This window comes from Haemaphysalis longicornis, unplaced genomic scaffold (assembly GCF_048455015.1).
Source record: "Haemaphysalis longicornis isolate Haplotype H1 unplaced genomic scaffold, Haemaphysalis longicornis Haplotype H1 scaffold_9, whole genome shotgun sequence".
NCBI lineage: Eukaryota > Metazoa > Arthropoda > Arachnida > Ixodida > Ixodidae > Haemaphysalis > Haemaphysalis longicornis.
Window position 1 is genome coordinate 149,978,555 of NW_027526460.1, and position 25,827 is coordinate 150,004,381.

Genomic DNA, 25,827 nt, shown 5'->3' on the forward strand with positions numbered 1-25,827 from the left:
ACACTTTTGCTCGCCATTACATACAACCCAGATGATGTTTTGCCTCACTTTGCGTTAAAATCTCCAGCTTATCATTTGTGAGGTATTTCCGCGCCGCCCGATTTGCATTCCTTAATCACTCTGAGCGCCTCACAGGTGTTCGTGCGAGCGAGTAAACAGAAGAGGGGTCGCTCCTGGGAGGTAAGCACACGGTATTCCTGGCAAACTCAAAACCAAAAAATGGCTACGACTTCTTCTGTTGTGAAATATCCGATTTTATAGAGCAGATGCACCGAATTTAGAACTGCGGTGTGCACGGATCCAGTGTGTTGACAATATGGATAAGCTCGGTAAAACAAAATAGCTCACCAAAAGGAAGAGTGTCAGCTCTCTCAAAAAACCCGAGAAAGCACTAAAAAATGAACCTACGAACGTTGTTCCTTTCTGTTAACAACTGCGCGCATTTCCAGACTATACTTTAGCTGTGCTGCTTTTATAGGAATGGCAGCTTGTACACACTCTAGTATCAACATGATGCGATGTGTTTCTTCTAACTAAAGTAAATTTAGCAGCCAACATGTGGGCAGAAATTCATAACAATGAAAATAGCCCTTTTCTATAATGGGGCTGAACCCGAGTGTTTTGTAGTTCCTTCCCCAATCTTAGACTTTACATAGAGCTCAGTTTGGTTGTTATGGTGCAAACGTGGACATTGAAAATTTCATTTTTCTGTTAAATTATCACTTCTTGCACCTGTAAACGCATCATTTGCTTTTTATACGGAAGATACATAATTTATACCAATTCGAGGGAAGTCGCAATCACTGCAGTACGCCGTGGAGAGACGGGCAGATAGGGCGCCTCTCTCGCGCTCTGCGAGCTGCAAAATCAACATGATGCTGCATAATTGTGATGGCGATGCGCGTACATGTAAAGCCGTACATTTGGTCGTAATTTAAAAAAAAATAAAAGATGTTTTTTTTCACATTGGCTCCTGAAATTTGTCTCTCGGTTTTTTCTTCAAACATTTGTGCTCGTTGCATCTTAATCGTGCCGTGTACGTGTATATTAATCGGTGTGTTTGTTTAGAATTGTAAGGGGCACGTCAGAGTAAAATTTTAAAATTGTCACTTAAGTAAGTTTAGTAATTTTTAGGCCCAAAGTTACAACGAAATTGTGGTCTCCGTGGATTTACATTTTATTGCGGTAAACGTATGTTTTTATAGCAGCAAAACGTTTTCATAGGAAATTTACGAATTGCCCCTCATAATATTTTGTACCTAGACGTAGGTAAAGTTGGCCGAGGGGCGCGAGCATGTAGCGGCGTTGGTCCAAATTGTCGCATTTCAATATTTGTAACTGTTAGGCAAACTTTTCTTAGAGAAAATACGGCTGGAATAATCAGGGACTGACATTGGAGTAATCAGGGAATGAAATAAAAAACATTTTCAACGAAATTGAAGAGGTCGACGAGCCACACTTTGTCGGATCTTATCTCAACCACCCTTCGGGCAGTTGAGTGTGTTCTAAAGGTCTATTCACACATGCGACAAAGCGACGCGAGTTTTATCGCGGCGACAAAAATTGGTCGAGACCAAACAACAAAACGACCGCGGGACGACGAAAGCGACAGAAATCACGTCGATTCGTTTAAATTGTGAACGGGCCTTAACTCTTCACTGTCGATGCTTGCTCTGCAATTGATTGGATTGGGGTGTATGGTATTTGTTCAATTTGTTCAATATTTTTTCCCAGCGTTGATTATTGCTGGCGGCAGATTTCTAGCAGTTGAAATAGGCGGGTAAAGAAGTGAACCCAAACACCACTCAGGCATGCACGCAAATTTGAAGGAGAATAAGGTCCTCCTAAATACATTTGCTTCCTTAATGTTGGTACTTACTAGCAACACGTATTATAAAAACGCCAACTTGACGTTGCTGGCAGAGCAGACAAATGTTCACGTGAATGCGGTTAATGGGGACGATTAAAAAAAAATAAATTTCTATCTTGTGGTGCCTCAAGCCTGATAAACGATCAGTGCAAGGTAGCTTACACTTAAAGGGGTACTGACACAGAAATTTTGCGTCTTGTTTTTTTTGCTGCGATAACTAGCTAGTGACCTACTTATCACCTGTAGAAACCTCATTTGCTTCAGCGTGCGACGGTTGTTTAATTAGAGGCATTTTCAATGCGGCCAGTCGCAGTTTCGGTTTCAGCGGGAGCCGCGAAACGATGGATTTTGTGTGAACAAAGCTGACCACGTGACCGTCGGAGGGATATCACAGCGCAGAGCTGCCGTAGCACTGTCGAATCCGCAGCGCCCCAGTTTCCGCGAATGCCCCCGCGTACTGATATCGTGAGTCGCTTAATTAAAAAGCGACCGTGGACGTGACGCACGCGCTGCGAGTGCAAATGCTACCGCGGCTAAAGAGCGACGCGCGACGCTCGAGACAGTGGGTGGCCACTGGAAAGACGCGCTCTGGGAGCAGCCGGACCGTCTGCCTACAGGCCCGCCTACAGATGTGTTCGGCTTAGCACTGCGGCGGATATTCGATTGCCGCTCTCGTAAGCGGGGCCGATGACAATTTGTAATGCAACCCTCCATCGCATCATTAACTCTTTCTCATATAAGCTGCCATAGTTGGGACTTGGGCCCAATTTCGTGCAGCGGTAACAAGCTGTCACTCGTGCTACCTGCACCAGCCTGCGCCACTTCGCGGCCGTGGCCGCCGCATGCACAGCGACCATGGTGCTCGCTCAGTGAGCTTTTCGTGTCTCTCGCGCGTTTTCGCGTCCAATGTAAATAAAAAGTAATAAAAACAGAGTGCCTGGAATCGCTGTAGTACTTTGGTCACTGCCAGCTGCCAGATGGGCCGACGAAATCACGGCGCCTCCGCCGCCAACGATCGGGTCATTCGTTCTCGAGAGCAGAAGCTCCGCCCTCCGCTTGGAGCGGCGAGCCGGGCAGCCGGCGAAAAACGCCGGCAGGCCGGAAGGGGCAAACACATACGAGTGACGTGTTTGGATGTTGTTTATTTACAAAATATCCACGCGATGTCGATTGCGCGTGGTCCTCTGCTGGGTGCTCGGTTGCGTTTCGCACACCTTAAAATTAATTTTAAATATGTTCTAGGCTGTATTCGCCGCTGATATTTTGCAGATGATGTATGTGTGTTCACACCAATCTATCTGCGAAGTTATCTCGCCTTCAAAATTTTGTGTCAGCGCCCCATTAATATCGAGGAATAGAACCTTCACAAAAAATGGCGGAGCTTCCACTAGTAGTGCACTAGCTAGGCTGGCGGTCGCTCTCCCTTCGTCGGAGACGGATCTGTTGCACCTCGCATGGATTTCCAAAGTTGCTGCTGAAAGTCGTCTATTACTGGCAGGCCCGAATCGTTTTCTCAGCAGGTTTTGCACTCTCCCTCAAAGTAGACCGCGTTAATACGCGGTAGAACCCACGAAAACCAGCTTTGCAAACTCGGCGTCTGTCGCGTGAACTCAGCGTGTGTGCTCCCAACTTCAGGCGCGAACTCACGTGAACTGCCGAGGAGAATGGAACGCGAGAGATCACGCCATGAATTGGATCGCATAGAAGCCGGTCTTATAACGGGACGGACTCACGTAACATGCGATTTCCTCTAGTTCGTCTCTTTTGTTTCATGGTGCGGCGGTCTTTTAATTGTGTTCTCTCGTGCTTAATTTGGGGGGGGGGGGTGATGAGGGTAGGTAGGTTGCCGTTGTTTTCTTTCTTTTATTGTTTGTTTCCAACCAACCAAACCTATATATGCGTTGCCTTTCTGTTTCGTGATGAGGCGGCCCCGAAATTCTAGAGGGAATGTTCTTTCGCACGCTATGGGCACCTACAATCGCTATTTCATTTCGTAGTTTGGCTCCACTTAAAAATAACCCATCTGTCCCTAACATTTGTCAAAATTTCTATCGGGCCATTTTTTTGCAGGTGTTGCGCACTGCGTGCTAACAAAGCCCTTTTTCTTTCCAATTGGCTGCACACAATGTCGTTCTCCGTCGCTGCTAACCCCGCCACCCCTCGGGCCTTTAGGGAGGCGCAGTGGTTCGGTTGCCGGTTTCACGACCTAACGGTCCTAGGCTTCATAACCGGGACCTCCCTAAAAGTACATTGTTCTTGATGTGCACACTCCCAACATTTGCTCGTGGGCTCCATGCACTCTCGCCACATTTCCTCACACTTCTTGGCCTAGCTTTATTACTTTCTCCGCTGCGCCGATAATGATAATTTCCCCGTATCTCTCCACGAAAGAAATAAAACTCAAACAGCTCTGCTGCTAAAAGTGTCTCAAACATTAGAAACCGAGCAATGATCTCTCCCCCTCTAAGAGCTTTCTTTTTTTCCTACATCTAGGTCACCTCTGCTTTCCGTGCACCGGCACATGTGCGTGCCGTCAATCATTGTCGCAGACCTATGGGAGCGCCGTTGGCCGAATAGGCGTGTTGGATGCTGCACTGTACTTTTGAATCACACAAAACGAAGCGGTGCTTTTTAAAATCAAAACCACTAGCACGCCTACAGAAGGTGTACATGATAGGCTAAGAAAAACAAAAAATGTTATGCGGGAAAGGAAAAAATGATCGAGCCAAAGCAAAAGTGCCATCTGGTCTGTGCGGCAATGACCATTGTTTCTCTCGCATACCGTTTTTAATTAACCTGGTCGATATCGCTCAAATCTCTCGGGGCGATGCTCCCATCGAATAGCCTCTCGAGCCGTGACACTCCGGCGCTGTCTTTTTTACAGTGCAAGTTGATCCGCGTGTGATCTGGGTTCCTGCCAAGCCTCGTCGACGCCGGCGAGGTCGTCTGTGGCCACTAAAGAGGATTGCGCACGCGCAGGCTTCGTTATCTGAGTCTTCCGTTGCCCCTTACATTTACAAGTGGTAGAAAAGTGTTCCTGCAACGAACGCCAGATTTGCACTCCTTGCACCTGGACCCCACTCTGCAAATTAGGTAAGAGAAGTCGAAGTACTTCATGTCATCGTACAGTCAGTCAGGGTTATAAATGCCTGAAATTTGCTTTGAACTGTTCCATTACATCGCTTAAGTTTATTTTTTTGGCCCTGCTGGGTACTAATACTAAAACACCGCTGTGTTAACCTATTAAAACGATATAAATAAACAGCTCTATTATTAAGGTAGGCAGAAACTTGTTGAAGTATATTTCATACGCTGACTAAATTGGCTTCCCCTGACAAAGAAGCTGGCTTATGTAAAAAAATGAGAAAAAAATGCTACATCTTTCAAGTGGAGGCATAGCAATAGCGCGAAAAGTGATATCTACTCAATTTATTCTAGTGATATGAAACACGCAATTGTGTTTCTTGAAATATTTTAAAATATACCTACCATTTCATTCTAAATTTCCCAGAGAAAAAAACACATGAAATGTGCAAAAATTGCATCGTCAGAATTCCCGAAGGTAGATGCCAGGAAGGTTTCCAGGAGATTTTTTTTTATAATGGGTAACCAATTCTGAGGTCACACCATGCTGCTTATGGCAACGCGATTGCCGAGCAACTGATGCAATGAAAGGAAATGAGGCCAAGTGCTTGTAATCTCATGACACGAAGATAATCGGTTTATGATGTGCTCTTCCCTATGTGTATTCTTGCACTTAAAAGATTGTTGTGCTTCTTGTACTTCGAAACGTTATAAGTATACAGTGAAAATAAATTCTAGCTGCTTTCAGAGGCCATGGGGACCGCTTCAAAAACACATAACTATCATTTGGAAACGTAAAATCTGTACAAGTCTGCGTATCGAGTGACACCTGAACGTGATGGCACGTGAGTGGAACAGGTGCACACAAGCCGTGGAGAACCTTGATTCTACGAAGCTGTGGCGTGTGCTAAAGCACTTGGTGGCGTAGTTAGCGCTGTCAGAGGAAGTGTAGACGGAGTGTGCATTTATTTTTATGTATTTGTTACAATACTATCCATGCCTCGAAGGGCGTGGCGGAGAGGAGTGGGGAAAGATTATACAATGTTCAATATGCCGGCCTTGAACGATTATGGGTCAGGGTTGCTTGCGATAGAGGCGGGAAGGTGGTTCCAGTCGGTGGCTGTCCTTGGTAAGGATGAATTGAAGTGCACGTTTGTTCGAGAGCTAGGCACGAGAAACTTTAAATCTGGGGTTAATACGTTCAGACAAATAAGAAGGTGGTGAGAGTAGGTCCCGTTTAATAGCAGGATTGGTAAAGTAGATTTCGTGAAAGAGGCACATGCGAGATACTTTTCCAATGATAAGTTAGAAAGCCCAAGCTTAGATTCAATAATGAATATCCTGGCGGTGCGGGAGTAGTTGGAATCAATAAAACGAGCTGAGCAGTTCTGGATCGATTCAATTAGGGAAGAAAATGATAGCTGGTGAGGGTCCCAAATCGCTGAGGCATACTCGAGCTTACCTTGTGTATGTGTGCTCAAGTGTGCGAGAGTGTATCGGCGTTTGTGTATGCGTGTGTGCGTTTGTTTGTGTATGTGCATTTAATGTCATTCTATACCCCTTCTATTGTTCGTAGAGGGAGATTTACCCAAAGTAAAAAAAAAGGCAAATCGCTATTTTTCTGTCGTTTGAGTACTTCGAATTCTTTGTGATTTAAAATAGATCAAATCACAGCGGGCGCAGTGACTACAGGAAACATCGCATTCAGTAAAATCGACATTCATCAAGTGTAATTTTAGCGTATAGGAGTAGGTGATTTGTTTAACAAACACATCGGAATGACATTATGTTTTTAGATGCGACCGCATCTCATTCACCCGCCTTGTCCCTGCATCCGGCGTCGCCGGCGTTGTCGTCGTCGGCGTCCGCCCCTCCCCCATTCTCCTCGCCGTGCCAGCTGCGCTCTCCGCCGCCCAGCCCCTCTCCTCTCCGATAGCGAACACTCTCTCGCGAGGGGCATTGGATCGAATTCGATTGGATTGGCTTGGCTTGGCTTGGCTTGGCTTGGATTTGATTTGATTTGATTTGATTTGATTGGATTTGGATTGGATTGGATTAAAGTATATTGTGTTGGATTGTGTTTGTGTTGTGGATTGTGGAAAGTGGATTGTGCTGCGGCAGACGCACAGGCGCCGGCGCGTCCCCTCACCGTTATGCGCGCTGTAAAACGCGGTGCCTGCGCCGCTCCGCTCCATCGTTCCAGCGCCGTTCCTCCGCTGTCGAACGCTACAACATGAACCCCGTATGCGTCGCATCTACACAGGGGTTCCCGCGAGGGGAGGTGGTAGTTTTTTAAAAAGAATCGCTGGGCATGGTAGCATTGCATTTCTCTTTGTATTTTTACTGGGGTGTGCGTGGTTTCTACGGAAAGGACTTTATCACGTTGGGAACAGTGTCTACAAAAAACGAGGAACAAGTATTAAGACGCCACAAGACTAGTAAACGCCTGTCTTTATAACGCTTACTCTGTAATAACAGCAACACAACCATTTTGCTCGATTTCACAAATTTCTGTTTGTAATTCTTGTGATCGCAATGTAACAGACAATTTTGTGTGTCTAATCGAAGCACGTGTCATTTATGCAGACAGTCCCTCCACACCGCATCGCATATTTCTTTTTTTGGAATCCTGCGTTCTACAGTTCCCAAGTGTTTTCTACCTACTGAGACCCACACCTGTTTCGGCGACCCCTCTTCACTGAAGCATCAGCAAGATGAAGGCTACAATCAAAGATGGTGTCGTGTACTCGCCATACCCGAAGGTCGATATCCCGTCATGCTCTATATACGAAGCAATGAGCAAGTTCCTGTCCAGGGCACCGGAACAGCTGGCAGTGGTAAGAGAGAACCAGACGACTGTAGCTTATGTTGGATGAGTTAATGTATCCGCTGTAATTCACTCTTCAACAACAAGAAGTGTTTAATTTTTTCGCAGCAATTTGCAGAACAAAGTGCGGCGCTGTCAACGTAAAAACAAGCCTCGCATAGTACAAAGAACAGTCAGCTTGTAAGAGGGCCTATGAGCTCTCGCGATATCATCCATTCGTCATTGGCCCCATTCGCGCATTAGAATAAGCTACCTCGTCGTTCCGCAGTGTTGTGGTTAAGCCCATTTGCGGTGATTTCATAGACTGTAGTTCGTGCCGAACGAAAGGTAAACAGGATGGCGCGTGAGTAAGATACGTGGATAACGGACGTGCTGATCCTGAGAAAGCCGTGACGAGAATTATCACTAATCTTCCCGATGGAGTGTTTCGCGCCAGGAGTTACAGAACCGGCTGCGAATAAAGAGGCGCAAATTATAAGGCATGACAGTAAACATGTCCAAAGTTTGCAATCAGATTTGAGCGCAGCAAGAAATGTTTCCTCTATGATCTCCTTATGAAGAAACCAGCGTTTTCTTGGCCACGTACATCCCTGCCATACGGATAGGTGCATAACGGATAGGAGTGCATTTTAGTTTCCCATCCTCTACCGAATGTCCAACCAAAAACACCAAACGCACAGCGTGAATACGCAAATTACTGAAAGTGTTTATTTATTTTTGTCGCAGGTAGATGAAACAATGAAGCTAACCAGAGGAGAGTTCTTGTCACGGATGCGCCGCTTTGCGGCGGGCTTCCAGGCTCATGGCGTGGGCCTCGGAGACTGTGTCTGCGTTCACCTGGAGAACAGCGTGGACAACTTGGTGGCTCTATTTAGCTTGACATTTACGGGCGCCTCGGTACTTCTCTCCAATCCCATTCTCAATGAAGGTGAGTTCAAAAAGTGTCCTCTTTTTACCGCTAGCTAAGAATTGTTAGCGTATATAATTGTCCCGATTGTCATTGCGTGCAGACAGGCTGGAAATACGCAGGGTGCGACGTAAATCACTTGGTGGCGTTGACGCCATGTAACTAATGACCTTCGCCTCATGAATAAGCGCAGACGCTTGAAGCGAAGTGACTGCCCCGAATGGAATTCAGTCACGAAACGCATGGTAGAATGGAAGTTCTCGTAGATGCACCTCTTTTTCAGGGCTGTGAGGGACGTACACACCAAGATTGTACTTTTAAAGAGTTGATTTGCTCCTGCGTCCATGAAAGCCTGAATTTCAGAGGTTACGCCACAAGAGCCTAGTAGGCAACATAAACAACGTTTCTGTCTAGAGGCGGGGAAGGCAGGGGTTTGGACGTGTTGTCTTGCTTGGGGCGTGGACTGCAGCATCTGGTGCGAGAGATAGGCTTCTCTAGTCGTCGGAAAGGCGGTGCCGCTCTATCATAGAGGTTACATATATACGACGCAAAAAAAGTCGTCCGTGCACAACACCATGCTTGAACGAGAGGGCAAAGGCACGTATGAACGGCATCATCTAGGCTGTTTAGCAGGGCTCGTGACTCTAGAGATGGTATTTCATGTTTTGTGGGGGAGGCAATTAATGCGGCCCATTGCAGCTTTGGTGATCGTCCCAAGGCGATCCGTGTCCATTTGCATAATGTCGTAGGCCATGTCTGAAGAACACCCCGCAGTTGCAGCACCGAGATGGGTTATCATCCAACAGGCGTACCAGCCTTCTGCGAGATTCGGCGAATGAAGCGGAACAGTTTTCCGGCTCCCCGTTGGCTAGAGGAAAACTTCCGTGATGCTATAACTAATGCCAATATTTCTAAAAGGACCCAAATAAAAACTCCGATGGGAATGGCGTCCCTATTCAGCTGCAGAGTGATCGAGGCCATTGCAAGCGGGCGGAATAAACAAGCATTCGTCAACAGGAGCACAGCAGTTTCCTGCTGGGGAGGGTGAAGCTCATATAGTTGCGCCATTTTCTGCAGTCTGAGAATACTTTCTGGAGGTACACGTCTTGTCGTGACAAGACTGAATGGAAGGTCCCCACAGTGATGTTATCAGTGTACGTAAGAAAAATAGTTGGGAAGAAGCAATATGTCAGGCGAATGGTACCAACAACATCACTAAAAAATTACACCATCTTCCCGTAGGGGAACCCTGAGTAGTATGCGAAGCAGGCATGGGGTCGATTCAAGTGCTCATTAGTTTTTAGTTAGTCGTTTCCGTGAGGTTGAGGGGCGTAGCTACCGTTATATTTACCGTTTGGTTTTTATGCTGACTACTACACTTTTCACTTACTGGAACTACGAAAAGGGAAATTGCATTGACCTCATGAATGTTTCGCATACTATACTCAGGGTTTCCCCACGGGAAGATGGTGTAATTTTATTGGAGGTGGGTGGCGGATGTTGGAGTGGAGAGGAATTAAAGAGAGAGAGAGAGAGGCGTTGTACGTGGTATGAGTTTGTCTTTATTTAAGCATTATCATCATCATTTTCAACGTACGTGTCGTCGAGCTGTGGTTGGCGTTCCACTTCGATTATGACCGCCTTATGGTCTGTGAAATGTCAAGTCAAGGGCTGTTGTAATGTATGAACCCTAAAGTTGCTGAAGATGACTTCGCTGCACGTTCCCCGGATGGTTGTGGGCTGCTTGTAATCACGGCCCGCTGAGACTCGTCGACGCACACCGCTGCCGACGACGATGATACGTCGAAGGCGCGGGAAGCGTGCTCGTCTCGTGCCGACCCAGGAAGACACCGGCAACATTGTCGCTCCAGGAGCCCTTAAAGGGGAAGCGTGCTCGTCTCATGCTGGCCCAGGAAGACACCGGCAACACTGTCGCTCCAGGAGCCATAGAAGGGACCGGGCGTTGAGCAAACCGAGCATGCGCAGTGGGGCTGCGGACAGCGCAACGACAAGGACAAGGAAGGGAGATAGCCCCGAACATGAGATGCTTCGCATCTAAAAAACCTAGTTCCACCTAGTGCGAAATCGCCTGGAACAGCTGAGCTATGGCTTCCTTGTGACGGCTGGCACGTGAACAGGCGGTCACCCATAAGAGAAGGGAGAGCAACCCTGTCTTGTGAGACCAGTGCGCACTCTAACGGTTTGTCTTGAAACCAGTTTCTGCAAGGTCAGGGCAGGTTTTGAAACTTCCTCCTACCATGGAGAGAAAGGCCCTTCTCCGCTCTCCTTCCCCTAACACGGAGAAGACGAACTCGCCCTTCGGGACCACCATGTCCTCGATTGGTGAGTCTGGGAAGCGGCTTTTGCGAGGCCCCCGATTCTTTTGGAACCTAGCCCTTCCCCTTTAAACGCAGTAAAATACAATCACGATGCGAAACAAAACCTCCTACGGCGTCCAGATAACGTGACCAGTGCTTGGCCTATGGTCCGCTAGCGACATATGTCATGGGAGAAGTAACTGCATGGCCGCCTGAATTAGCATTTCACTGCGGCGCCCTGAAATCAATTCTGACCGTTATAATGTTTCTATCAGGTGCCTCTACCCTGCCCCCCCCCCCCGCCGTCACAGCCACGAAGCTTTGTAGGCCGCATTCCTTTTTATTGTGATATTATTTGGTCGCTCGCCTGCGTTCAACGCAGTGGGCTGCTTTGACTCCTATATATACTTACGTCATGCCCCGGCGTGACGCATGACTGGGAGCATACTGACGAAAATGGTTGATCTACAACACCTCCGTTGTTTAAAAAGTGGAGAGAAAATCCTTAGGTATGGCCGCTAGCTGTTGTGAATGAGGAGAGAGTGGTAAAGGGGGTGAGGATAGAAAAAGGATAGGTAATCAAATATCACAATGGATTTCTGCCTCTTCGGGCTGTTTAGAGCTTGAAGATGGTAGTACGACTAGCATTGCCACATGTTTTCGAGATGTCCACATCGAGCACCGTTGGTTGTTACACGGCTATGGTCACACAGAAAACAAGCGCTATTTAAAAAACACAGGACGAGGCGTTGACGGGACAAGCCTCGACCTGTGTTTTTCAAATAGCGCTTCTTTTCTGTGTGACTATAAAACAACACGCCCAACCCTTTTCCCATCACACGGCCATGAACCGCGTGCTACTTCAACAATAAATAAAGTGTGTTAAATGGGGGTCTGAATATAAACCCCAGAAGTGGGGCCTGAAATTCGTTGCAATTCTTGCAGTTCGTTAGAACAAAATCAGTGAACTTAACAACGAGGAGTCGTGTGTCAAGCATTCGTTCTGGCGACTCTGGCCGCGTCGATGTCAAAGCTAATGAGTGCATGGGTTGAAGTTTGCGCTCGAGTCCCATGCTTGAGAAATGGAATAATATCCGCTTGGAGCCAAGAGTGACGTAGGTGCCTAGAAATCCGCAGCAGAACCACCGTCTTATTGTACGTGAGGCCTGGGTCTTCTATATGCCTCAGCAATGGCGTCGGGAACAGCAGCAGTGTACTGCTTACCTTGTTCGATCACGGCTAAGAATTCTGCGATTCTGAACGGCGACTAACTCTCCAAAACGCTTTTATGAGTGGGAACTTACAAACTTCGTTTTTTAGGGGAAACTTGAACGGCGGGGTTACTGATACAGCCTCAATGGCTGGGAAAAAACTGCGGTGACATCGGAGGCAAATTGTTCCAGATTCTTAAATAAGGCCATCCAAGCTCTGGCTGCGGCATACGGAAACTTACTGCGGAATTCGATAAGGCAGAGAGTGCCCCGGACCGATGATATTGAAGATAATAAAGCGAACGAGCGTGTGAAATAGTCAAGCAAGTGTTGCCTGTTAGCCTTGCCTCGTGCTGAATGGCAGCAGTAGTAAGGCAGTGCTACTGAAGCCTTGCCAGTTTGCACTATCGATCCCGCTCGAAACCACGTCATCTTGTTTGCCTTTAGTCAACAACAGCAGGAGCCGAAGATCAGTTTTTGGCCGAGTCTTCTCCCATGTCGGGCCGCGAGGCATCCCCGGGCACTCGGCGACGAAAATTGGTGTCATGCTGGGTGGGTGTCGTGAACCACGAGTTCAGATTAGAAGGGAGAGTGTCCCAGTTTACCACTGTGCTCGAGTGACGAAAGTAACCTGTAGGACCAGCACTGAAGCCGAGGGGAATGGGATGATAGTCGCTTCTACAGCAACCAGCTTCCCGTTGTTGGGAGACCACTTGCCTATCCAGCTATCACATCTCCAATGACTAGAGGGCATCCCGTAGTGGGTACAACGGCTTGTCCCCGAGGTGGGGGGGGGGGGGGGGGCGGGGGGCGGGGGGTCAGGGGTGATTCAAAAGCGTGAAGTGGTCATCACTAAAGCGATCAAGTGTCATTGGTGGCTGCACCTACCACTGTACGGAGCCCGAGAGTATTTCACCAGGAGCATAAAACACTAGGTACAACACTAAATTAGAGTAAGCCACGACATTTGCATGCTGAATCCATGACCACGGTGAGAAGAAACGTTTCGCTCGGCGGGAAAGCTTCGCCTTTATCGCCCCCCCCCCCCCCCCCCTCCCGAACTTCCTAACTGCAATACATCTGTTAGGGTGGCGAGGTGTGAAGTGAAACCATTTAGAACACAGTTGGTGTAGGAATAGAAGTGCAGCTGCGTCGCCAATCCGGAATGGGCAGCTTCGCGTAGCCGTTAAATTGAAGCAGGAATGGAGAAGCTTGCCTCCAGGCAAAAAAAGCGCCGGCGTTGAGCTTGCCCGATTGAAGCTTTTCACGCAGCTTAAAAGTTCTCCAATCATTCCAGTGCTATGAACGACACGAGTAAGTGTTGTGGTTCATGCAAATCAGCATACAAAATGTCTAAGTTTTGCAAAATGGACACTTTTCTTGCAAGTCCAGCTTTGTCGCGTTGATAGTCCTAATGACCTTGCAAATCGTCCTCGAGGCCTACGGCGACAGCAGCGGTTTGTGATGTTCGATTGTTCGCATAACATTCACTAGATTTGTGCAGTGCCGCTTTACATCAAGCTCTTGAAGGTTGTTCGTATCATTACGGAATTGTGGAGACAATCAAAGTGCGTAGTCTACTAATATAAACGTAAAGTGCTCCTAAAACATCCCCAACTGCACGAAGCTCCCGTGCACAATTTAAACATTTACAATACATTTCACTATGTGGACTTCTGCAAAGTCTGCCAGATCTCAGCGGCAATGATGAAACAACAAAATTATTTAAGCGCCGTAATTGTCGTCGTTTTGACAGCAATAAACCTATTGCTCCGGATCTCGCTCGAAATTTATTTTGCATGCGCTATGATGCCTTTGCCAATCGATGGTAACAAAGCGGCCCACACACAAGGTCGCAGGATCGATTCCTGGCCGCGGAGGCCGCTTTTCTGAAGACGGCTAAAAGCGGAAACTTCCTTGTGGTCAAGGTTTCGGCGCACGTTAAACATCAACAGGTGGCAGAAACTAATTTGGAGCCCTGCACTACTGCGCGCCTCATCGCATGTGGAAGGTCGGCGCGTTAAACCTCACAATAAAAAAATGCGCGTCAGTGTACGATATGAAGGTGGTTGGAAAGCGAAGCTGTAAACGACATCCACCCCGATTACCCATGCGGAGACACTTGAATTCACACACTCGATACCCGAGACAATGAAATGCAATTGCACACATCCTCTATAACTTCAAAGAGATATTGTTTACTGAGGTCCAATCAATGCGTGGTCCAGGAATGGTGGTTAGTTGAGTTGTATTGGTAAAGCACATGAGTGGAAGCGTTTTTTTTTTGTAAAGTGAAAGGAAGCTCAAACCCGGTGTTAGACGATCTCAGTTCTACTCCGTCTCTGCCGCCGATCTCGTTGCCTCCGTCGGCGGCCACCGAGACGGAGGAGAAGTGAGAGGCCATGCGGTGGTGTGTGCTTCCTTTAATCTTTACTAACTCCTACCTCATGCGCAAGGCATGCACACGCCCTCTACACGCGCCGTGGGCGGAGCGCGCAGCTGCGCGAGTGGTTGCGTGGATCCTTGACGTGGCATTCAGCGAGAACGCCGGCGGTAAACCCGCAGATGTGCTCGCTGAATGCACCGTCTGTCCCTCTGGTCTCCGCGTGGGGTCGTGGCTCATGCGGTAATAAAACAGACCCTCGCTCCGTTTCTCTATTCGTTTCCAGGTTGGATTCCAGGGAGTGTCCATAACTCTTTTCTTATGTTTTCGGGAGTTTTTTGTAGGCACCAACTATCGCTACAGAACCACCGGGGGGGGTTGATGTAGAAAGCTTTGCTTTAAAACAATGCGGTCCGCGGCGCCTGCAGCTATTTCAAACACCCCATTTTTCCCACCGGTGCTATTCCCCGACCACAATGACTGAGCGCAAAACCTACACATTTAACCTACACCGACGTCTTCAATTATTGTCGGCTGCTCGACTCCACTATTCACTTTCTTATAAAAAGACAATGGAGCGAACCACACAGCGTCGCGTTCAAAATTATACACAACACACCAATCTCACATAATATCTCTCCAGTTTCTTTTTCTCTAGCAAAATCAGCCTTAAGTGCGGCTGCTGCGTAGCTTTGCCACATGCCGTGAGCTGTGCGAGAAGCGGCAGTCCAGCTCTGACCCCGTTAATCAGGCACTCCTAATCACAGGCCTTTTAAAGCGATGGAAGTCCTTGTTCAGCCGAGAAACGGCAGCCCCCTCGGCGTTACAAAGAACCTTGACTTTCTCCCTCCGCGTGTCTTTAAGTTTTTTCTTTCTTTCTTTAGGTGAACTTCTTTTTCAAGTCCAGCACAGTGAGGCAACGCACATTCTGACCACACCGAGGAATGCGGCAAAGGTACTTGCTGTTCAGAAGAAGACAAATGTCAAGGTACGGAAATTCCTAACAATACAAGAATTCCGGTAATATCGCCTAATAACCTTTTTTAGTCTTTGTCTCTAATGAACAATGCGAGAATATTTCACGGCGAATTTAAGCTCCGCTGAGATCCTAATTTGCTTGCATGAAACGAGTTACGTAGCAATTGGGAAAAAAACGTTCTATTGGTAAGACGGCGGTTCTTGAATGTCGTCAATGGCCACACCAAAACACCTCTTTAGAATAATGTGCTTTAAACGAGTACCTTTTATGGGGCAGTTCCCATTATAATTTTTTTGCGTAATTATATTTATCTTGGAATGCCTATTCTCCGAACCATGGGGTGGCGGCGAGCTGTTCTTCAGGGGCGGCGGCAGGGAATGTCAAGAAAAGAAAATAGAAGAAGAATATTGTGTGTGAAGACGATCACTGTTTGCCCTTTACGTTTCTAGCCTTAGTTAAGCTTCTCCTCTACCAAGCCAAATGAATTGAACTAAGTGACAACAAAGAGAATTTGAGAAACCCTGTGGTGCTTGGGCCTACCGGTGTAGAAGAATGTCAAAATGGCGGTTAATTGTTACGGCACCACCTCCGCACAACATATGGGACGAAGATAAAACTGATTAGAGGATTGCTGATAACGTCCTCTCATTTTCATGGCCTTCCTGCTCTCTTTTCCCTCGTTCTCCCTTTAGTTGTAAACGTTCTATTGTCTTAGTTTTCTTTCCCTAACCTATGGCCGAGACGGTCGCTTTTTGTTATAGACACTAGTACTTTTCAATTGGACTTCTTCATACTCACGCTGCCCGTGAGCCATGGGGCAGGCAACGCCTCCTTTCCTTTATAACCTCTTTATGTTGCGTTCAAAACAGCTGAAACTAACAAAATTTATTTTGATGTATTTCTTTCTAGCCACATTTCTCTGCCTCCTGGCCCTTTAGAATCCCCAAGCCGTGATTACTAGCATTGCATCTACTGACAAAGTGTCGGATGCAACTAATCAAGATCCCACATTTTACCGTAAAGTGTACGTAAATACGATGCTGGAACGGACTGCCTCTTACAAACAGCTACTGCCGCTGGTTCCGACGCCTCTATCTCGTAGGAGGTCGTACCTAGCTGATCTAAAAAACTATGCGTAAGCTTGCCCAGAAGCACTGCAATCCATCTGGTAGTGCTGCAACTTCTCAAAAACAATATTTCTGCCGTTATGGTTTGAAACCTTCCTCGCCACGGGACAATTAGTAGGCAAAGCGCGGGAATTATTACGTGTAAAGGCCACCACCAAACGTCGTTCGCATAAGCTTATATAGAAGAAAAAAAATCCAATACCGAAATTCAAGCGGAAAAAGTGCAACGTACGAGAGCTTAGTGTCATTTGGCATTTATTGATGCTGCAGCAAAATAAATATTAACGGATGTTGTATTACAGGTCAATGCGGAAGAAATAGTAGAGCTGGCAGCCCCGCTACCTTCGCCAGAGACCCCGCTGTTGCATCATCATCAGCAGCAGCAGTTGTAACCCAGTAGGTCAATGCAGGGCGAAGGCATCCCCCATCGATCTCCTAACGCTCTTTTCTCGCGCTGCTCGAGTCCATTCTTTGCCTCCAAACTTCCTTATTTCATCCCTATATCGACTAATTGGCCTTCCTCTTTTTCTAGACTCGCCTCTCGGCTTCCACTCTGTCACCCTCGTAGTCCGCCGATTGCCAATTCACCAAATACATGGCCAGCCCAAGTCCATTTCTTTTTCTTCATGGGAACTATATCTTCTACTCTAGTTTGTTCTCTGATCCAGGAGACTAGTTTCCTGTCTTTATGTGTTACTCCCATCATTATCCGTTCCATGGCTCGTTGCACCGACCCACGTTTGTTTCAATTTGTTTAGTAATACGCCAAGTTTCCGCTGCAGATGCCGTCACCTAACATTTATTTCTCAACACATCGCTGAAAGTTCTCCATGACTGGCAGGCCCCGATCGCTTCGTCCACAGGCTTTCACATCTCTCCTGATGCACGCGCTAGCGTCCGTAGACACGTTTACAGTCAACGGCAGCGCTACGAACCTAAAGGAAATGCTGTGGGCGTGGAATGCGATGATAGCTCATCAGATAGACTCTAGTTGTCGGACCTGTGGTGTGGGCCAGTGATTAGGTCGCCGGTTTCACAGCGTAAAGATCCTGGGGTCGATTCCCGGGACCTCCAAAACCACATCCTTTTCTTGGGCCTTCGGGGTTTGTGGGTACGCCACACGTATTTGTGACGGCCTAAACAGCTCTGGTATTAAAAAACGTGAACATACTTGTAACCCTCGGCGCCCATCGACAAAAACTGAGGGATACGTGGAAGGCGCTCGTGCACCGCTCTAGAAACAAACAGCCTGCGTGAATTACAACTTTGTTCTAAAAAGAGTAACCTTTAAATTCCACATTCCCCGCAAAATGACAGCCCTTTTACACACACAACAGTGAAGGCAGGCACTCTCGGCGTCGATGAAGAACATAGACGGTGCCTGAATTAGGTATGAAAATAAACTAATGTGCCAGGGCAACCTCCCAAGTTTGCTCTTGAAACGCTTAAAAAAATTACGCCCTGATCCTAGGTGTGCCGCAGCATTAACTGCGCTGATAGAGTAAAGCCACCATGAGGCCTTGTAATGAAGAATATTTGTAGGTGAATATTTCGGAGCTGCACGAGAGCGGTGCAACTGAAATTCTGCTGACGAGGTATGGTACTGGTGTTTTGCTGACTTTGTTTTTCATACGACACCTCTTTAGATCTCCTTGATTGTTTAATTCCCGTGTATGGAAATGCCGCCGCTATTAACTCGGCGGTGCAATTTTCTCCGGCTCCGATGGTGCTCGTACCAGCATTTTTAGGTCTTTGTCTTTTACTACATCAAATCCAAATTTATTTCGCGCCAAAATATATCGAGGACATCATCATGCCGCTTCGTTTTCGTTTGCACTCTCCAAAGCCGACTGGGCTCTGTTCTTGTTATGAACGTCTTGTTCTTATTTGTATTCTTTCGGCAATGATTTTACCATGCAGCTCTTAAGTGCCCACTCGTATGGTTTAGAGACACCCGTCACCGTTGGTTTCATTGTAACAGAAAGAATGAAGAGGACACTGAGGATAAAGCGAGCAGGAGGACGAAAGTACAGAGAACATGTGAGGGCATGGTGCTATGCCGGGGGTGCCTTGCGGGACGTGCTCCACGGTGGCTTCGCGACACAAGATGATGCCAGAGTAGTGCGCGCCGTGGTGCGTTCGCCAATAACGCCATCACGTTGCCTGCCGCTGCAGCTAAACGAGCAGCACGAAGCGACGCCCAGCGCCACCGACGCCAGAATCGAGGTGGTGCGTGCCACCACTGCAGCAGCTATACGCCGTCGCTATGAAGACTGCTGTTCGTACTGCGCTCAAATTTCGCATAAGGAGCATCGTAATCGTCAGCTTATTTTGTTTCAGACTTCATCCGTTTTTAAACTCCGAATATTCTGAGAACTCATCCCCGTCTGCCCCTACTGCCCAGTGCTCTTGCCCACTCGTACAGCTAGGATTTCGTAACTAGTCTATGTTCATGTGTGTCCTGAGGGCCTGTCCTGAGGGCCACGCTACTGACACCACTGCTACACTCGTATGTTAGGCACTGCATTGTCGGTCTTACTGCTGCCGACCAGTTCTGGCAGCTCGGTTGCCTCGTTGACGTCAGCTGGAATGGCTATTGCACCGGAGAGAATATTGGGTCCAAGCTATCGACCAATATTTACATCATTAAGCTGACTCCGTGAGCAGGCGAGTGTTCTCCTGGATGTGTGGGAAACAAAAATGACAATTCATTGGTGCATCCTTTAAAAAACAAGTGCACCTCCCCTTTTTATTTCGCGAATTGGAGCCTGGGCTCGTTGCACACGCCTTTCTGCGGCTTCAGAATCCGCAACGGATTGTTTCCCGTACGTTCCGCGAACACCCTGCCAACCATGGTAAGCGCTGTAGCTGTTCAGTGGTCGCGTTGGCTCTGTTTAGCAGAAGCACTGTTCGCTGGTCGTTTCGTTTGCTTACCACAAGTGCCGGCATATTGTCGCCTCCATTCATATACTTTCTGTTTTTATCGCCATGCACTGGTTGCAGACTCCAAAGCGCGCACGCACTGACGTATTCACAGCACCCGTTGAGACGCTGCATGAAGAAGCCGGAGTGTCGGTAGAGGGAGGTCCCGAGCCGCGCTTCAACTGACGTCTCCTCGGCAGTATCCCTGTTTTCACGATGGAGTGTCAGCTCTCCCTTTTAATGAAATGCGCCCCCTCATAAGGAAACCAGTTAGGTACACGCCTCCGTTTCATCCTCTAAGCTATGGCACTCAGCACTCAGCATCTGAGCACTCAAAAAAATCGCGGCAGATTTACATATTGTGAATCCACAGCCGAATTAAGCTTTTACTCTCTCACAGATAAGCACCACGTTGAACTTTTTGACGCCATAATCTTGGCTTGAGAGCAAAGTCTGTAGATGTATTGTTATTGGCCCCGCGGAAATCCTCCTTTTCTCCAACATTGAACAAGCGTTCGGCTAACGAAAGGCTACCGAAGTCTTGTTCAACTTACGCGTTCGAAGTGCTGTGGAATCACCTCCGAAGATAAAGGGACACTTGGGCACACTCAGACTTTAAGAAAAGAGGTGGTAGCACAGTTGTACATAGTGAAATTTCCGGATGGTTTGTGGCAATGGCAAGCGGAAGGAAAAAGCATTGGCGATTGTGCATAAGAAATTGCTAATGCAGAAGATGTGGCAGTGCGAAAATTTATGCCACTGTGAACTGCACTTCCCCGGAGGCTGTAATCCCACATACCTGTGCTTGCGCAGTTTAGTGGTGGTGGAGTTAGTTTTGTATCTTCCGTGGTGGAGTTAGTTTTGCATACAGGGAAATGGGACTATCATAACAATGCGCCAACAAAGCAGCGAAAGAAGTTTTCACACTTCTTTTATACTTTTTTCGTAGAGCTATTGTTGGATTGAGAGTTAAATTCAGCGATATTTTACATAATTAGTGTGTAAATCTGGAGTTCAATTAGCGCGTTTTTTTAACTGGTTGAGGTGAGAGTAAACACACATAACTCGAACTGCCACTGAGATAGAGTCTACGCATAACGAAACAGTGAACAATACTAAGACGTTGAACTCGGCAACCGCGCAGGATCCGAAAACTCTTTGTTTTTATAAGCATTCCAGGTTGGAATCAGATGTCAAATTTGGTGACGTGTTTTCCCAACGAAGCTGGATTCCATCTTACTCAAGATTTCACTTGGACTCAAAGAGGAATGAAAAAGGCAAAATAACATAGCAAATAATTTTTTGAAGGGGCTGCGGGGGAGGACAAAGAAAGCTTTTTCCACTTCTTGCTGAGCAAGGTAATCTGGCTCCCGAACACACGGGATACCGAAACGAAGGAAAAAATTGAAACGGGAAGATAACGAGATACGATAGACACTAAACACGCATTCAATAGACACTAATGAATTTCAGATCATACCTATAAAGTATGTTTTTCATTTAATATGCCTAGTTATTACGCACATTTATAATTTGATATTATTGACTGGCGAGTTTCCTAAGGCGATGCAAGCAGCACGTGTAGCACCAGTGTTTAGCACTGGAGAAAGAAACGTTATTAATAATTATCGTCCTATTTCAGTATTGCCAATCTTTTCAAAAGGTACAGAGAAAATATTACATATTAGGGTTACGTCTTAGTTTAGTAAGCATGAGTTCCTCTGTGATTTTCAACATGGATTCAGAAAGCACCGTTCCAGTGAAACTGCACTTCTAAAGCAAAAAGAAACCATTATTTATGCTTTTAAGCGTAAACAATTAGCAATAGGCGTTTATATAGAATTTTCAAAAGCATTCTATTTTATAAATCACTCAGTCCTTCTGTCCAGATTATATGTATATTAGGTGAGGGGAATAGCCTACAATTTCTTTAAAACCTATCTGCGCAGAGAACACAATATGAAGATGTAAACGGGTTTAAATCTTCTATACGCGATATTAAAGCTGGTGTACCTCAAGGGAGTATTTAGGGCCACTTTTGTTCTCGATTTAGATTAATGATATTGTCAATTGTACTAATAATGCCACGTTTGTGTCTTACGCCGACGACACTACAGTTGTTGCTACAGGCACATCGGAAAAAGAATAAGACGTACAAAGCAATAAAATACTGCTTGATTTAGAAAGCTGGGCAGGCGCGAACCACCTCCGCATAAATACTGAAAAAACTAAGGTTATCGTGTATTCCCCTAAAGGAAAGTAAGTAGCTCCCATAGGTGTAAACTTAGGCAGTACGCTGATAGAGGTTGTCGATTCTGTAAAAATTGTCGGAGTGATTTTTTTCAAAACATTTACGTGGATCGAGCAAATTCAGTATGCCCAATTAAGAGCGTCATCTGCTGTTGGTATTATGGCTCGAATGAGGCATATTTGTCCCGTAAAAGTGAAAATTCAATTGTACAACCCCATAGTTTTCTCGTTGTTTTCTTACTGGAACCTTGTGGGGTGCACGACGGGCGTGTCTAATTTGTCAAAGCTGCATCTATTATAAAAAAGAGTTGTTCGCTAACGTTCACTTCCTTCCTGCTACTAAAAACCATTTTTTGAAGTATGACATTCTTTCAGTGTTCTGTGTATAATTATAGGCTGTTGGTAACCTACAAACTATTTGTACAGTGTAATGGAAACGTCCTAACCTTGCTAGGTAAACTGCCACAAAACACCCATGTTCGACCAACACGTCACATGGAGAGATGGCAAATTCCGACGCCACACGCTTACTATGTTTAACAATCTTTACAGTACAAATTGCCGGTTCGGGTAAATAGGCTAGTTAAATAACACTTTTATCCCATATGTAATGAAAACATCAACATTAGATGGTTTTGTGAGCACAAGTTGTGAATTTTGTACTTTTTGTGTGTAGTTGTTGTAGTGGTTGTTTGCGCTGCTGCTGTTGTTGTTGTTGTTGTTATTTTTCAGTGAAAGAACCTCACTTTCTGTGTTATTGCATGAAGTGGTAGTATGTATTATGTTTTTGAAATTGTACGTGTCAACCTAAGCTCTTTCCGCTAAGCTGTCAACAAAAAGGTGGTCGGGGCCCCGTCAAGCTGTTCAAACAGCTTCCTGTTTCGCCTCCTCCTGTATAAAAGGAAATAAAGATGGAATGAATGAATGAATGAATGAATGAATGAATGAATGAATGAATGAATGAATGAATGAATTAACTTAGCATAGGAGGCTCAGCCTGACGGCAAATAGGACCGCCTTGAATTCCTACAAGTTTTTTCGTAAAACGGTGCATCGGAATGTGAAGTAAATGCCTATTTGTGCACATTAAATTCCTAGCGGAACGCTAGCCCACCTTCCTCACTCACTCACTTAATCACTCACTCACTCACTCACTCACTCACACACACTGAGATTAGTGGAGGAACGACATTGCTGCGTTTATAGATTACTAAATTTAAAATGTATACTTTTCAGGGTTTTGTTTTCCGGACAATGTGTTTCGCATAATTCCGCCTGGTTACGATGAAAAGGCGCAAACGGACACAGTTATCTGAGTTTAGTTTTAGGCTCGTTTAGCTCTCTTTGTAGCAATTCATTCATGGCGACGTCATTTGCTATAAAAATGTAAATTTTCCCAATATTTTTCCCCAGGAATAACTTTATAGGCCTGGTAACTTCGAAGATTAGGTGGGAAATCGTGATGTTACCTGAAACACTGTAAATAGCAAAACATTTTTCTGCTTTCAAAGTAAACGGGCAGTATCATGTCGCATATTATAGTTTCTAATATTCTTACCTCGTTTCAAACTGTCATGGTTTTTGGAGCTGCAAAACACAGCACCTGGGTTTGACCTGCTGTAGCTCCGGGCAAGCAACATTGGCAACCTTCTTGGAATTGTTCACTCTTTGCGGGCCTTGGTTATTGTCTCCAAGGCAGCGCGTGTTACCTTCTCGCGTACGTTTATTTACAACAACGCCTGTTCAGGATTGACATTCACTGTGAAAAGGCTATATTTTAGCTTTGAGCAGTATCGTCCAATAACATTCGTATCGTTAGCACCACATGGAAACCTCCTCCACTCATTTCGTGACGGGAGGAGCGAGTGGTATACGATCGATTTCCCCTTATGTATGTGCGAAATTACATGGCAAGGAACAAACTTCCAGCGCACAACAAAACCAGTTTACAACCATACTAAAAGCAGCGTTCTATCTGTATTTGTAGGTGCTTTCATGTGCATTGTAGCATTGGTTTCGGTGGTAGACATCGAACACACTTTCAAAGGTGGGCTTCAGTGAAAATCAAGTTCACTCTCTGTTTCAAAAAGCACTGAAGCACATCAACTGAAACTGCACACAATATGTTTTCTTATAGTCTTACCAGCACTATCTAATTACCGTGGCGGTCGAAGAAGAGGGTGCTATCGGGTGTCATTCTCATAGGCTTAACGGGGCACGGAATGATGAAATGTTTACCCAGGAAAACCGTTTATTGCAGAAATTATTTGTTATGGGCGAGGACATGCCTGGCTTTGCCTCGACATCTACATTCGCGGAAATGAACGAGAAGGATTTCAGAGAAGTTCCCATTGAAGATCCAAAAAACACAACCGTCGCCCTTTTCTACTCATCTGGCACCACGGGGGATGCAAAGGGAATGGAGATATCACACCAGAGCGTCGTCGCAAACCTGCACACGCAAGCGTGAGTGCTTTACGGAAACGAATAGTAGTATTTTTGTATGTAATAGGAAGTAGGCCTGCTCGATCTGCAAGAATACCTGATTTGAAAATTGCAAATGCGGAAAACCACGAGCAACAGAAATGGAAGATTTGGCGTTAGTCCTGCCGTAGTAAATGTGAAGACCGTTGGTTTGTAGCGTGCGCTACACTGGCCGAGGTTGAGCAGTTTCGAGTGACTCCCGGAGAGCCGTGCTGCGTATGCGCGAGGAGCAGTGACGTCACACGGCGCACAGAACGTTGCTCGCTGCCCGGCGTCTCTCATACACCCCACGCGCCCAGCGTCTTCGCCGGCCTCCGTTCCGCACGTGGTGGCCCGGTCCACTTGATGATCATGCGAGGGGTGGCCGGGAGCAGAACCGATGGCTCGTGCGTAGCAGCAACACTGGTGTGCGCCTGTGGAACCAGCTTAGCTCTGGGTCGATCGATGAGACTGGGCCAGAGCCGCTTGATAAATAAACTTGTGTCACATAATGCGTATACCGTGAGTATGTCATTGAAGCAGCAGTAAGCATGATAATCAAGCTAATCCTAGACAACCAGGAAAGCTAAGAATAACCAGCTGAACCTTAGTTCACGCTACGTATATTCTCGTGTAGCCGAGCTAAGCCACTACTAATTTTTTCTTGGAAGTTGTTGGAGCCATGCATAGAACCGATAGATTTCACCACGCTATAACTATCGCAAACCGACGTAGCGCAGGCAACTAGGAACCAGACAAGGCGCTGTGTCCTGTGCCTCCTTCTTCGTGCTGCGTAGTTCACGCCATTTCTAACAGGATGAATCATTACCAACGTCCCCAGTTTTCACTTCTTTTTTTGCAATGTAGGGTTGAGTCAAGAGAGGTTTGTCCGGGTAACAAAGATACCAATTTTAGGCAAGGCTTCTTACAAATAGTCGACGTGTTAAGACAAACCGGTAGCGCAGTGCGACTCCCTCGCCTGCATCACAATATTTGTCTATGACGTAACAGAAGCTCCTTGGTGCGACTGACAGGTACCGAGCAGAGCCACCGCCAAGAAATATGTCTGTGGTATTGTATTGGGCCTCCATTGGTTTCATCATTTCGCTCGAATGCTAATGGGCTGTGAACACACTAATAGAATACATCCATGCTTTTAGCAGGGTGTCGAACCGGAACTTTTTGGGTTCCGTTCGGGTACGGGTTCAAGCCTTTTGGATCAGTTCCAGGTTTGGTTATGGAGAACCATCCCGTCGGTTCGAAGCGGTCACAAATAGGTTCAAACGGGTTCGGAGAAAAAAGAACAGGTTTTTTTGTGGTCAATTTTTTTTGTGCTGCGTTTTCGTTCCTTGGGCAACTCGCGATAAAAACAAGTTCCTAATTTAGGTTTCTTTGCGCAAATGTTTAGTCTTGGTAAACTTGAATGTTTTCCATGTGATGTCAACAACCACAACAATAACTGAACCGATATAAAAGGTTCCCAGGG

At 46.4% G+C, this 25,827-nt stretch overlaps 1 protein-coding gene across 4 annotated transcripts in view; it reads left to right on the forward strand.

The window, feature by feature from the left end:
* Window positions 1–4,718: 4,718 nt before the first annotated feature.
* The window catches only part of LOC144152230 (luciferin 4-monooxygenase-like), a 52,021-nt gene continuing 30,912 nt past the window's right edge, over window positions 4,719–25,827 (forward strand). Inside the window, exons 1-5 of one of the 4 annotated variants that reach the window (XM_077683468.1) lie at window positions 4,719–4,963; window positions 7,541–7,791; window positions 8,508–8,709; window positions 15,485–15,588; window positions 24,139–24,344. In XM_077683468.1, the coding sequence (XP_077539594.1) occupies window positions 7,669–7,791; window positions 8,508–8,709; window positions 15,485–15,588; window positions 24,139–24,344 (635 nt within the window). In that variant the 5' untranslated portion in view covers window positions 4,719–4,963; window positions 7,541–7,668. Of the gene's footprint in view, window positions 4,964–7,540; window positions 7,792–8,507; window positions 8,710–10,928; window positions 11,032–15,484; window positions 15,589–24,138; window positions 24,345–25,827 lie in introns of those variants that run through there. The other 3 variants (XM_077683465.1, XM_077683466.1, XM_077683467.1) reach the window with 3 other exon arrangements.